Source organism: Sphaeramia orbicularis, chromosome 11 (genome assembly GCF_902148855.1).
Source record: "Sphaeramia orbicularis chromosome 11, fSphaOr1.1, whole genome shotgun sequence".
Classification (NCBI taxonomy): domain Eukaryota; kingdom Metazoa; phylum Chordata; class Actinopteri; order Kurtiformes; family Apogonidae; genus Sphaeramia; species Sphaeramia orbicularis.
Genome location: NC_043967.1, coordinates 11604168 through 11617737, shown reverse-complemented (window position 1 = coordinate 11617737; position 13570 = coordinate 11604168). Strand labels below are relative to the sequence as shown.

At 38.6% G+C, this 13570-nt stretch overlaps 1 protein-coding gene across 1 annotated transcript in view; it reads right to left on the bottom strand.

Moving 5' to 3' along the window:
• gabbr2 (gamma-aminobutyric acid (GABA) B receptor, 2) overlaps positions 1-13142 on the bottom strand; it is a 526760-nt gene extending 513618 nt beyond the window's left edge. The window contains 1 exon segment of the mRNA XM_030147570.1: positions 12300-13142. Within this exon segment, the coding sequence (XP_030003430.1) occupies positions 12300-12614 (315 nt within the window). The 5' untranslated portion in view covers positions 12615-13142.
• Positions 13143-13570: the final 428 nt, after the last annotated feature.

The window sequence follows — 13570 nt, the reverse complement described above, 5'->3', positions numbered from 1 at the left end:
TTTACTGTATAGAAATGGCCTTTGATTAATTCCAAAGAGCTCATGCAATAAAAATCCTCATCGATTTAAAAAAAATATGAGAATCTTCAAGTCTTGTGTTTTCATTGGCACTGAGTATAATATTAGAGTATGTTCAAATGTGACAAAACATCAGATTAGCAGCATTAAAAAAATATTTCCTAGTTTTCATACAGTATATCAGTAAATACATGTTTCTTTGCTTCAAAAATTAGATGCATGATGTCCAGCTGAGTGGATATTTTTTGCAACTCCATGAAAAATAGGTCCATAAAAAAATTTGCCTAAAGAGGAATAAAAACACTCAGAAAAATATCTTGATTAGAGTCAAAACATGGTAATCAAAATCTCTCTGATGGGACATTTTAGAGACAATTTGACCCACATTTTTACTTTTAAATTCATTTTTGCTTTAGTTGGACCATAAGGGATTATCCAAAACAAGGAGCTACTTTATAGTGAAATACATGTTAGAATGGCAATCAATTGAAGTTTGCTCTCTGACGGAACCTCACTATGTTTTGAACCCATTAAGGTTCACATAATTCATGCATGAAAGGGTCCCCCCCCCCACACACACACACACACACACACACACATTATGATGATGAAATGTAAATATTGTATAATACTGTACATAAATCTCTTTGTCACTTGGTGTCACTTCAATAAAGGTTAAAAAAAATAAATAAAAATATTCCCTTATTTTGAGCACAGTGTGGGGTGATTGGGTCCATTTTGAAGAATCATATTCACTAGATATTCATATAAGTACTTCCACCCACACATCCACTGTGTAGACTATTTCCATTCCTTCTTCTAACTCCGGCAGCACTCATGCACAAACAAATTTTGACTACTGTGCAAGCAACCAACAGGCTTTAGCTTAAGGTGCTCCTAAAATTGTATTCATGCGATTAGCCCTTGACTCAGTCAGTACATCAGGCCCCTGGGTGATCGCACAGGGAAGAGATAATGCCAAAATATGCATGTTACTTTATCAAATTAGCAACATATTCGCACAAACTCATGAGGTTGAGTTAAATGTACTGTAATCTGGTCTCGGGAACAGCAAGGTGCCTCAGGAAGAAAGCCAGGAGGCTAATTTGCTTTTGTCACACTTGAACTGACCGATGTATCTTAGTGCCCGGAACACCAATATTATATAAAATACTGAGTTACATTAGTAGCATATTAGGAAAATTATGCTGCCCCAAGCCCTGTGTTCATAACATAGCCAGAGAAGAAGGGAGGGTTCTATTTTGCATTCTGCTATTTTTAGGAAACAGGGGAAAAAAATGAAGGATTGATCAGAAAAAGAACCAACAGTTTATAAATCTAATATTAGAGAGGATTCACGCTAGGTCTGGGGGTCTGCCATTTGTGGACAAATATGTATACATGTTCCAAACACTCATATCACTTTAACAACTGTGATAAATTATGCAAAAATTTATAACCACTCAGAATACCCAAGACAGCTTACAGTCCAGGAGGCAAATAACATATGAAAAGACAGATTCTGTTCACAGCAGAATGGTTTTAAATGACGGACAGAGAGAGTGTTTTGGTGTTTGGGGATCTTTGACAACTTAATATTACATAATGAGCAGAGGATGGATAAGAAAACTTCTACTGTACAAGCTAATCTTGTGATGCTACAGCTCTGACTTAAAAATATGTATTTATTTATAGTTTATTTATATAGTGACAAGTATGTACACTGTAACAAAAATCTATAATTTAACAGAATTTTTACTGTTTATTTCACAGATTTTTCCTGTATTTTTAAGATACATGAAAATATCAGTGAAATTACAAAAAATAGACTGTGATTTTACATGTCAAATAAAATGTAACTGAATAACCATAAAATTTCCATTTTTTAAAAGAATTTTTTTTTCACAGAAAAATACAGTTAAAATACATTTGCAAATGTATTGTAACTTTATCAATATTTCTTTTCTGTTTATGAGATTGAACTGTTAATTTCAAGTTTAAAAATTATAAAATGAGATAAAATTACTGACAATTAACCGTACAAGTAGTATTTGTTCTGTAAGTTTAACAACATTTGTTTGGTAATTGACAAATATCTACTTAAATATCTTATTACATCAAATATTAATCGATATACAAGTTTTTAACATAAGATTATGTGATAAACACCAACTAATAACAGTATTTTCTGCAATTTTATGCCCTATTATTTGTTTTATAACAATGTTCATCCATATTTTTAGGTACTTTGATTGTTTTAATAATGTAAATACTCTTTATTAAACATTAAAAAGTAAAAAAAAAAAAAAAAAAAAAAAAAAAAAGCAAAATCTCATATAAAGTTAGGGCTATAAATTGTATTTTAATTATGAAAAATGACAATATTTTTATGAGATAGTTATTTTACGTTATTCAACAGTATTTTTTTGGTGTCCCAGCTGCCGGAATATTACCTTTTTGTTTTGTTTTTTTAGTTTTTTTTAGTTTTGTTTTTTACAGTGTAGCTCAGATTATTGCCACAACTCAAAGCATGTATGGCTGTATTTGTAATGCCAGTCCCGAGCTGAGCATTTAACGTCCCAACACCTCAACTGACCACATGATCTCCACTTCAGGCGGTGCTGGAGGGCGACCACCTGAATAAAGTATGAACACAAGCACTAAACTATCAGCCTGAGTAAGATCCTATACCTTTATTTTAGTATGTTATCTGTCTCCTCATAGTAGCCGTTACAAAATGTTTGCTCCGGGGCAAAAAAAAAGCCTGTAATCAGGAAAGTTCATGTTAGTTGTCTTGCTCAAGCGTTGCAGAAACATGGCCTGACTCAGACAAAAGGTCAGCAATTAGCGCTGAAATGTAGTGACTTTGTTTAACGGTGACCCACATTTCTCTAATTTACTGTGAAAATCTTTAAAATGATATAAACTTAATATTCCAGTGAAGCTGTAAAATGATACCATAGACAAAATGGCACACGATCTTGGCAGCCTTTAACTGATCTAATGTGCATACCTCATTTTATGAAGTAATTGCTTTTTTTTTTTTTTTCATACGCCCATTAAACTATGTACCCTCAGAGAAACAACGCAAATGGCATTGCATTATGATCCAATAAGAATTAAGAGGTTGGCCATTTCCTCTTCCTGCACAGAGGATGATATAATCCTATTTCAGGATCTCCATCTCATAGCCTACACATCTCGTTCTCTCTCTCGCCTTTCTCTCTGATTCTCCCTTGAGATGCTGTTCATTCTATGAGAAGGGCTACTGCACATTGATCCCCACTATCTGTGTCGGGTCAGTGGATACAGCCACACTCAGCACTTTCTGTATGCCTAGAGAGCATCCAGTCTGCCACAGGCTGCTTTTCCACACCTACCACACATATTCGCTCTCTCCCAGGGATAGTAACAGGCCATCTCATGTGACCCTAGGGAGTCACGGCTACCACCCTAAAAAGATGTCACATGTTTAGGTAATATGGAAGAGCCTCATTACATACCAGATGTCCACAGGTCAGGTCCATTCACTCTGTACTATAGAAGGACCCTGTGCAGCTCAGTAGAATGTAGTTACTCTTTGAATAAATATGTAATACATAATATACACTACAAACAAAAAGTTAAGGATATTTTTAATTTTTGGGGCTATTTTTTTCAGTTGGGATTCTTGCACAGTGCTTTTTACTTTTTTGTGTGTGAATTGAAACACATTTTTGTAATGACCAGACATATTCTTATTTACAAATGGCAAAAATGACAAAAAAAAAAGAGAAATATCCTTACCTTTTTGTTTGTAGAGTATATAATTATAAAAATAATTAACCCTTTCATGCATAGTGGTCACTACAGTGGACAGTTACTCGACAGCTTTACTCTTGTACATTCATGGGTTTTGTTGTTTTAGTTCCATATCAACCAACACAGTGGACACTTATGCATCATCTCATAAACTGCAATTCATACCATTATTGTAACTTTGCTGTTCTTGATTGGTTCTTGAGTGGAAATCAATTTATTTTTTGCGTAATATCTCCATGAAGTGAGTAATAACGAGTATTAGAATATGTTAAAATGTGAGAAAACATCAGATTATCTGCATTAAACATGGTTTCATTTCACTGTTTTCATATCACTTTATGATATTGGGTTTTAAATACATGTTTCTTTGCTTCAAGAATAAAATTCATGGTGTAGCTGAGTGGACATTTTTGTAACTCCATGAAAAACAGGTTGATTTAAAAAAAAAAAAAAAAAAAAAATCTATTACATTTTTTTTTTCATGCCTAAAGAGGAATAAAAACACTCAGGAAAAAAAAAATCTTGATTAAGGTTCTCATAATTCATGCATGAAAGGGTTAAAACCACAAGTGGTGTGAAGGCCCTTGCCCTCCCGCCCGACCCCCCCGACAGTGAGAGGACACCGTATCATGCACTCGATCTGACATTCTGCCAGATACACACACTTTTATACGTCTGAAAATGACCGCTTTGTTGCAAGCTCGTCACAGCTACACCCAACATTTGATCAGAAAAGTAACTGATCACTTTTGATCACACGTGTGTATAGGTGATTTTCACCAAAGTTTGGTGCAAATTGGATGTAAACCCTAGGAGGAGATGATGAAAGTATGAGGGGTGTGACTTTATAGGTCCACACTTCCACTTAATAGACTTAGATATTGATATTGATACTGATATGGATATAGATATATTAATATTTTAAGACCCCCCCCCCCATCAGGGTAAATACAGAAATGGCCCTTGTGAGTGTTGGAGACATTGTGGATCAAAAGAGGTCAATAATTATCATGTGTTCTGGGACTAAACCAAGATGCACCAATATCCACAGGACTTTAATATCGATCTTTAAGGTTCATATTACCAATAACTTTGTAAATCTATATCTTGGTGATGTCGCTGTACTAGAACAGAAAGAGGATACAAAATTATCACAGGTGCTTTTAGCAGCCAGCAAGAAGTCTATTACAAAAAACTAGTTAAACCCAACTCCACTAACAACAGAAGACTGGTACGAGATCATCTTGCAAATATTCAAATTGGAAAAATTGACTTACTGTATCAGAATCCAGAGGGATCAGTTTTATCATATTTGGGGCAAATGGATCCAGTTTGTATCCTGTAGCCACCCAGAATCTGTATCACTCCTCTACACATGTCCTCTTTTTTCTAATCTCCCTGTATTTATTCTTTACTTTATGTTTTTCTGCATAAACATGTGTAATGTTTAAAGAACCCAGAGGTATTGTAACACTATGATTGTTTTTAAGTGAGAAATACCCAAACTGTAAGCACCCAGTTCATACGTTATGCTGCGTTCCAGGCCGGTTTTTGAGTCACGACTTCAAACCACGACTCAGGACTTTGTAACATTCCAGGCAAGTCGCGCCAAACTGCCTGAGCGCAAGGAATTGTGGTAGCTAGATGTAAACAAACCAACATGGTGGACCGTACGTTATGCTCATTTACAATCATTTCTATCACTAAAGGTGTTTGCTCTTTGCTTATTTGAGGGGAACAGAGGAGGAAAAATGGCACGTAAGGCAAGAGAAGCTGTTCTACCTTTTATGTTATGTTATTTGTATATTTGGATACGTATTTGGTGTTCATTTACTCTTGCACTCTTGCTGATTATGCAGAAGATTTGCAGATAAATGAGGTTACAGCAATACCTTGTTTTAATAAACAATCTGCATACACCGCATCCATGGGGGCCGCCATTGCTACGTGACGTCAGAGCTCGGAACTGGGAGTACATGGATCTAATATGAGTTCATGGGTGGGAAGTCAAAGGTTTGACTGTCATTCCAGTGCATTTTCACCAGTGGCGGCTGCTCGTCTTTCAGACAGGGGAAGCTCATTGTCGGCTTACATCAAAAAATTTGTCAAGTTATTTAAACATAAATTCAGCCCTTCATTCCATTTTAAGAAAATGGTCAGTGACCTTATCGTACCAAGTAGGCGTCTTGTCAGGTGTTGATCTGCCCTGCTGTTTAATTCAAAGTTTCTCCTCATAAGGAAGACTATCAAACGGCTTTGCCAAAATTAGGTCGACAACATCAGCAGTCTGCCATCACGTGCACCCTGCTACATAGCTAGTTTATTCTGACCTAGCCAACAGTATGACTGATTTAACTATCTACAAAACGATATTAAACTCCAACAAGAAATGATTAAATGATGTAACTGAAACAAGAAAACGCTGAAATTATGTTAAATTGAAACAAGGAAGTACAGTGAGTGTGTTTTATTTACAGTGCAAGAAATGAACGAGTAATTTCGTAGTGGTTTCTCTCTTGATTTCACAGCAGAATGCGCAACGGTATTAAACTGAACTGTGTCAGTGAAGGAGTAGATCTGAAAACAGCTGTCAATCAAACAGGATTCAGCCTTTCCACTGATCCTCCAGTCAGCACGTGGGATTCTGGTGCCCAGCCCGGCCAAGCTCCGCCCACAGCTCCATTCACCCCCAGAGACGCCAAGCGTCCGGGGGCGGGACAACATCGTGGCATTTATCCAATTACCGTCCAGTTTGGAGGCAATGAAAAAAACTGTTCCACTCAGTCCCATTGAAGCCCAGAGACGCCCGGTATCTACGGACAAATGCACTGAGCAGAGATCGAATGAGAAAACAGCGCAACGGGAATGTATGAGAAGTGAACAACATGGAATCTGTTGGTTTGTGATAAAGCTGATTCTGAACAAACTCGTCTGTGAGATGAACATGTTCTAACACATTTGTAGTCAATGAAATGTCAACACAACTGTACATATTTTACCATTTAATTTTCGTAATTTTAAGGGAAGCCGAGCTTCCCTTGCAGACTGTGAGAAATCGCCTCTGATTTTCACCGGTAGAAGGTTGGAAAAACACGAGTTATGAGTGGCCTGGAATGCAGCATTAGTTTGTTTGTTTTTTTTACACTTTTGTATGTATAAAATAAGAAATACAAAAAGGGCTCAGAAAGATAATATCTGTATGAATGGTAATGTTAGAGATATTTTGTCACCTTTTTCAATAAAACCAAAAAACAATGCAAACATAAATAAACATATGACTTCCAACAAGATCAACAGCACTGAAAGAGTACGCTTTGACTGAAGACCTATGCTTAGAAACACCCTGACCTCTATTATGTTAATGCATTTCCAACTAAAACTTAACTTCTTCTGACAAAATGACAGCATGCCTTACATATGCTCAGGGTTTTTTTTTCCTCCCCCTGTGAACAAGTGTACTGTAAGGTGGTTTCAGGCTTGCCAACATGTGCACAAATGTGACATGTTGCATCTAGTCCTCAGAGGAGAGCAAGGGACGTATCTGTGTGCAGAGCCTCTAGAACATAGGTCATTGCTAATACAGTCTCAAGAGGTCCATAGTACTGCATGGATGGACAGTGTACTATAAATATCTGTATAGTGTATCTGGTACATGGACAGATCTGCATCTCCAACTGCAGACCGTCTTTGTGGTTATTATTGATTTGCCTTTAAAAATACATGTGTTCACTTTTCTGCCTGCTTGAATGAAGGAAATATGATAGCACGGGAGTATGTTTCCTTACAGTACATGATTACATTTAAGATTCTCTCAACAAATTACAGATTGCGCGTGCTAAAGAGATCACAGAAGCAAAGATTCTATGAGCCTACCTCCAGAGAAAACAAATAACTCCCCCCTAAAGAGCTAACAACAAAGAGTGTCGACGTATTCTACTGTATTCTATAAATTACACTGCTGCTACGCTCGGTAAACTCACACAAGGCTAGAGTCATTTCACAAAAAGCATAGTTTGCGACTCAGATCCTGACACAAAATCTTAAGAATGCTGTAACACACAGGTGTCAAACATGCGGTCCGGGGGCCAAAACTGGCCTGCCAAAGGTTCCAGTCCAGCCCGTGGGATGAATTTGCAAAAATTACACTTCAGATATTAACAATCAAGGCTGTCGTACTCGTTTTAGTTCAGGTTTCAATTACAGGACAATGTGATCTCAACTAAAATAATAGCGTAATAACCTATAAATCACAGGTGTCAAACATGCGGCCTGGGGTCCAAAACCAGCCGCCAAAGGGTCCGATCCGACCCGTAGGATGAATTTGTGAAATGCAAAAATTACACTCAAGATATTAACAGTCAATGGTTTTTACTTTAGGGGCCATAAAAAGCCCTACTTTAGTCTCAAGTGGGTCAGATCAGTAAAATACTATCATAAAAACCTACAAATAATGACAATTCCAAATTTTTCCTCTGTTTTAGTGGGGGAAAAAAAAGTGAAATTACATAAAAATGTGTAAATTTACAAACTAGCCTTTCACAAATATAAAAAAACTAGAAATGGGTTAAGAGAAGTAAGCACAATTTTACTAATATTCTGTCTGTTACTAAAATATTTTGTAAATTTGCAGATCCATTGTGATTTGGAAGTTGTAATGCGCATGTACAATTGATAAGCTTGAGGCAAAATATAGTTAAAATTGCACTTATTTTTCTTAATAAATGTCAGTTTTTTCATGGTTGTTCATGTTATTAACATTTTTAAAAGGACAGTTTATAAATGTAAACATTTCCATAATGTAATTTTACTTTTTTTACTATAAAACACATTGAAATGTTTGGAGCTGGCATTATTTATATATTATTATGTTATTAATTCACTGACCCGGCCCACTTCAGATCATATTGGGAGGATGTGGCCCCTGAACTAAAGTGAGTTTGACAGCCCTGCTATAAATAATGACTCTAAATTTATTAGTTTGTTGTGAAAAACATAATATTACATTACACCAATAAATAATGACAACTCCATATTTTTCTTTGTTTTAGTGTAAAAACTTACATTAAATTCTGAAAATATTAACATTTATGAACTGCCCTTTAACAATAAAATGTGAAAAACCTGAAATTTTGTAAGTACAATTTTAACATTATACTTCCTGTTGTTAAATATTTTGTGCCTTTGTAGATCCAATCCATAATACACATATATAAATGGTAAGTTGAGGTGTAATATTGTTGAAATTGCACTTATTTTTCCTCAAGAAATCTATGGGTTTTTTTTTTTAGGTTATTCACATCATTTTTGTTTGGATAGTTTGTAAATGTACATATTTTCATGATTTCATTTTGACTGCACTAAAACAAAGAGAAAAAATTGGAGCTGTTATTATTAACAGGTTATTATGCTACTGTTTTACTGGTCCGGCCCACTTGAGATCAATTTGGGCTTAATGTGGCCCCTGAACTAAAATGAGTTTGACACCCCTGGTTTAACATTTTGTCTCCAGCTGTAACTATCCTGTAATGTGGTTGTACACAGCTGAAACAAGATGACAGTGAATTCAAAAGTACCTCCTCTCTGAATATATTTGACTATTTTACCCCCCCCCCCAAAAAGTGATATTTCCTTGAGTGGCTTCTCTCAAGGACCTGTCACACATCCAATAAGCTGGTGAACTAGCGTAGCTTAGCCTCGAACGCTTTCACTGCCCAAAGTCTCCCTTCCATCCTCTTCCAATGCTTCCTGTCCTCTCCAAAGCTTTGATCCTCTAAGCCTGCAGAGTTACAGTATCAGTCCTCGGTTACACTAAAACCCACACTCACACATCTAGAGCTGCCATGGAGGACCAACTCCTACTCCAGCACTAAGCCTCCCAGTTGATATAATCCATCCTGCTTCTTCTCTACCTGCAACGTTGTGGTTTTAAAGTGAAGATGTATCCTCATCTGCAACTGTCTTTACTTATCATAATCTCTATATTGCTCAAACGTCTTAGAAGCCCAAGACTTTTTTTTGCATACATGACATGTGGCATCTGGTCTAAACTATACTCCTTCAAACTCCCAACAACCAGAATTCTCATTTTTGTTTGGGTTCTCAGTCCTTTTAATGGGAGACAGACCCTCAGAGCCTCACCATCCCCATCATCAGCAGCACCACCCTGCTCCACACCAACAGAGGGGATGGACTGGGCCTGCTCAGTCTACCCATGGCTCCACCGACAGGGGATAAAGGGATAAAGAGCCTCTGCTCAGGGACTGATTACTTACATCTGCCAGGCTAAATCCCAGTGCCCACACAAACACACTCACATGTGTACAACCACCACACAGGAACACACTTGGTTTGCTGCTAGCTGCAACGAAGGCAGTGATGCATGTATTGTTTTCTGACATAAGCATGTGGTATGTGGGAAAGCTGTGTGCATGCACGAGTGTGTGTTCAACACTGTTATTCATGTGTAAGTAAGAGACTATATGGCTCCAAACATATAATAAACAAATGTATGGTAAAGTGTTATACGCAGAGGTATCACTAACCTTGCATTATTGCTTCTATAAACATGTCAGTGGTTCAAAAAGCAATATTGTCAACCCCGCAGCAATAACCCCGTCCTGGCTGAAGGTCTTTTCCACCTGTTAATATTTATGAGTATTCTGACACACACAACACTTCAAATCACTTTGTCTGATATGAACAAAAATAATAGTCTCTCATATCTCAAGATGATATTAAAAATCACATTTCCATTACAAATCTCTTTTTTTATTAGTCTCTGCAAAGTCAGCTACAGGAAAACACTGCCATTTGGACTTCTCTCAGGTGACTCTAGTGTTGACTTTACCTTCCTTTACCGTCTTGGCAGGTGATTTCTAATAATTGCAAATGTACTGTACATCACTGCAAGGGGTATTTTCTTCGATATTAAAGTCACGACTAGACTGGGCATCCTTCTTCATTCACATTTCTACAGTCACTCACAGTCACCAAGACAAGGTTCTGTCCATAGAGTAAAGATTTGTATTTGTCACTGAGGATTTCCATGCATAAATAACAATTTTATACTGACATTTTGAAAAACAAGATCAGAGCTTGGATTTTCAGTTGGCCTGTATACAAAACAAATGCCAAATACCAAAAGATTGGCAATGCCGTTGTGCAACAGAGTTTAGCCTTTGACCACAAACTCATCAAATAACACTGTTCTCATGAGTTCCCATTGATTGCCAGTATTAGAAAGCTGGAATCACTATCACACATTCCCTGTGACTGGATGTCAGGCTGGCCCACTGACCTTTTGTTTCCAGCTCATCTTTCTCTCCCGGCAAACAGAAAGGAGAAAAATCATAACTCTCATAAGAGCATATTAATCCCATGGTCAGAGTGCATGCTGCCAGTGAGGGCTTACCTCTGTCAACAGAGATTTGCATGCTCTGTCACATGGACACACCTGTATGTACAGTATTTACAGCTACATCAGTTATGACACTGCAGCTAAAACTGTTCTAATATTAAGCATAAATTTGGATAAATCATAATAATTGGGGAAGTTATACACATAATTATTCATACAGTTGAAGTTGAAACATTAAAATGAATTGGGAAAAAATTAATAAAATAAATAAATCAACCCCTCTTTAAAAGATGAGTGGTGTGCACAAATGATGAACAACCTACACTGTTGAAGTTTGAGAGATTAAGTGATGACTAAACTTCAAGAGGACTTCATCTGGAATGGTATATTACTGTTGTTACTGTTATTACATAGACAGATCTCCATTTACAGCTTGAATGCTCTAAGATTCAGCTGCTTTGAAGGTTGCAAAGAAGAAATCGTACATCCAATTACCGCCATCTTCAGGCACGATGAGAACCAGCCCTTTAATGGTTGTAAGATGGGCTGATTCGTGACTGAAAGTCTGTACAGCAAAGCCATCTTCTGCCAAACACTAACATTCTAAGGCGCGGAAATGCTGCAGCTATTCCGATATGTTTCCATCCGGATGAAGGTGATGAATGACATTTACAAAATCAAACATCGCTGTCAGTCTGTTTCATCCTGTGCCTGCGGTCCCCATTACAACACCTAACACTCAAAAGAGTAATACTGTGACACTTAAGTGGTCGGGGAATGGGGTGCCTTATGGTGCTCGGTTACGTTTAAATGCAGTATAAATGACAGGCCATATTGCCAGATGGCAGACGCGGGAAAAAGGCACAAACGCAATTTCCAAATCCAACAGTAGTTGACTTTTACGCATTGAAAACATGCTCTCCAGCGAGGCTGCGCAGATACCAAACACACCAGATTCCAGCGTTTCCCCTTGGACGCACACTGTGTGGAGCGCTGCGGGGCAAAGCGCGCCCACATACACACACGTGCACACACATACACACACGTGCGCGCTCTTAGACAGCAGTTTTATTGCAAGCCAACCAGCAGCAGCTTAGTGAAAGGATTTAGTGAGTATGTTTACCTCAGTATCGTAGATTTTAGTGATGAGTGAGAATGAGTACTTCCTGGACTCCCGTATGTGCTGGATGGCCAGTTGGACCGCGGGCTCGATCCCCTGGCTGATGCTGCTCATCAAGGCCGACTCGTTCATGGGCATAAGAACCATTATGGGCAAGTTTTCCCCGTCCCTGGTGAACCAGGTGTTGTCCTGTCCGTGTTTGGTGCGGTCGTTGCACACCTTGGCCAGGGCAGGCTGAAATAGCAAAACAGAGAGCAGTAGGCATCCCGTCGGGAGGAACATCTCCCAGCCGCTGCAGTCCCTCCGGGCTGGAGCCATGCTACCGTGCAGGGTGACCAACAAGATCCGGCCGATGCTTCACTGTGTGGGCATCGCAAATTAGGGCTCGTCCGGAATGGTCAGATGCCTGCCCGTTAAAGGAAATCGTATTTCAAAAACAGAGCAGGGAGAAAGCCGCAGCAGCCCCTGCAGTGGGCAAACGCGTCTTTACACTGTGACTACAAACTGAGCAAATATTTCTACTCTCTAACAGTTCTACTGACAGAATATTCCAAGGGCGCAGTTCCGCGTTGCAAAAGGAAACCTATTGCCTCTCTGTGCTCGTCATCCAAACGATCTCCTGTCAAAACAGCCCTCTGATTCAACCCTCCTTTTCACCTTTAATTTGAGCCACTTGTATTTGAGGCACAAAATGTCCCGTAGAATGAAAACAAGAAGAGCCCCCTCTAAGTGAAGACAGGAATCAATCACTCGTTGACAGTTGTTGCAGATACAAATGCACCTCCGAAGTAAATTCCCAGCAAAGAGCAACTGTGGGCATCCCTGCCATATGCAGCGGTAGATCTACAAAAAAAAAAAAAAAAAAAAAAAAAAAAAAAAGAAAAGAAAAAAAGTAGACGACCAACGGATACGGACGGCAGACTAAAAACATACAGATTTGATGTAGGAAGCTTAACCGCAGAGATCCAGGGCTGAGATGTCGGGAAAGAATGTCTTGACAGCCTGTGGGACTGGGATGCTCATCTCCGATGGTGCGTCAGAGAAGCGCTGAAGCTGATGCTGCTGCTGCTGCTCACCGTGCGCGCAAGAGGGAGCAGTGAATGTGGAGGAGGAGGAGAGGAGAGGAGAGGAGGTGGGGGGGGGGGGGATACGGCAGCCTACTGAGAAGGCTGCATAGGCTTTATGTAGGCAGACTCATCTGCTGCCTGACAGCCACTAGTGATTTACTGAGCTTTTATTGTCGACCATATGCAGACGACGTTTGACACATGTAA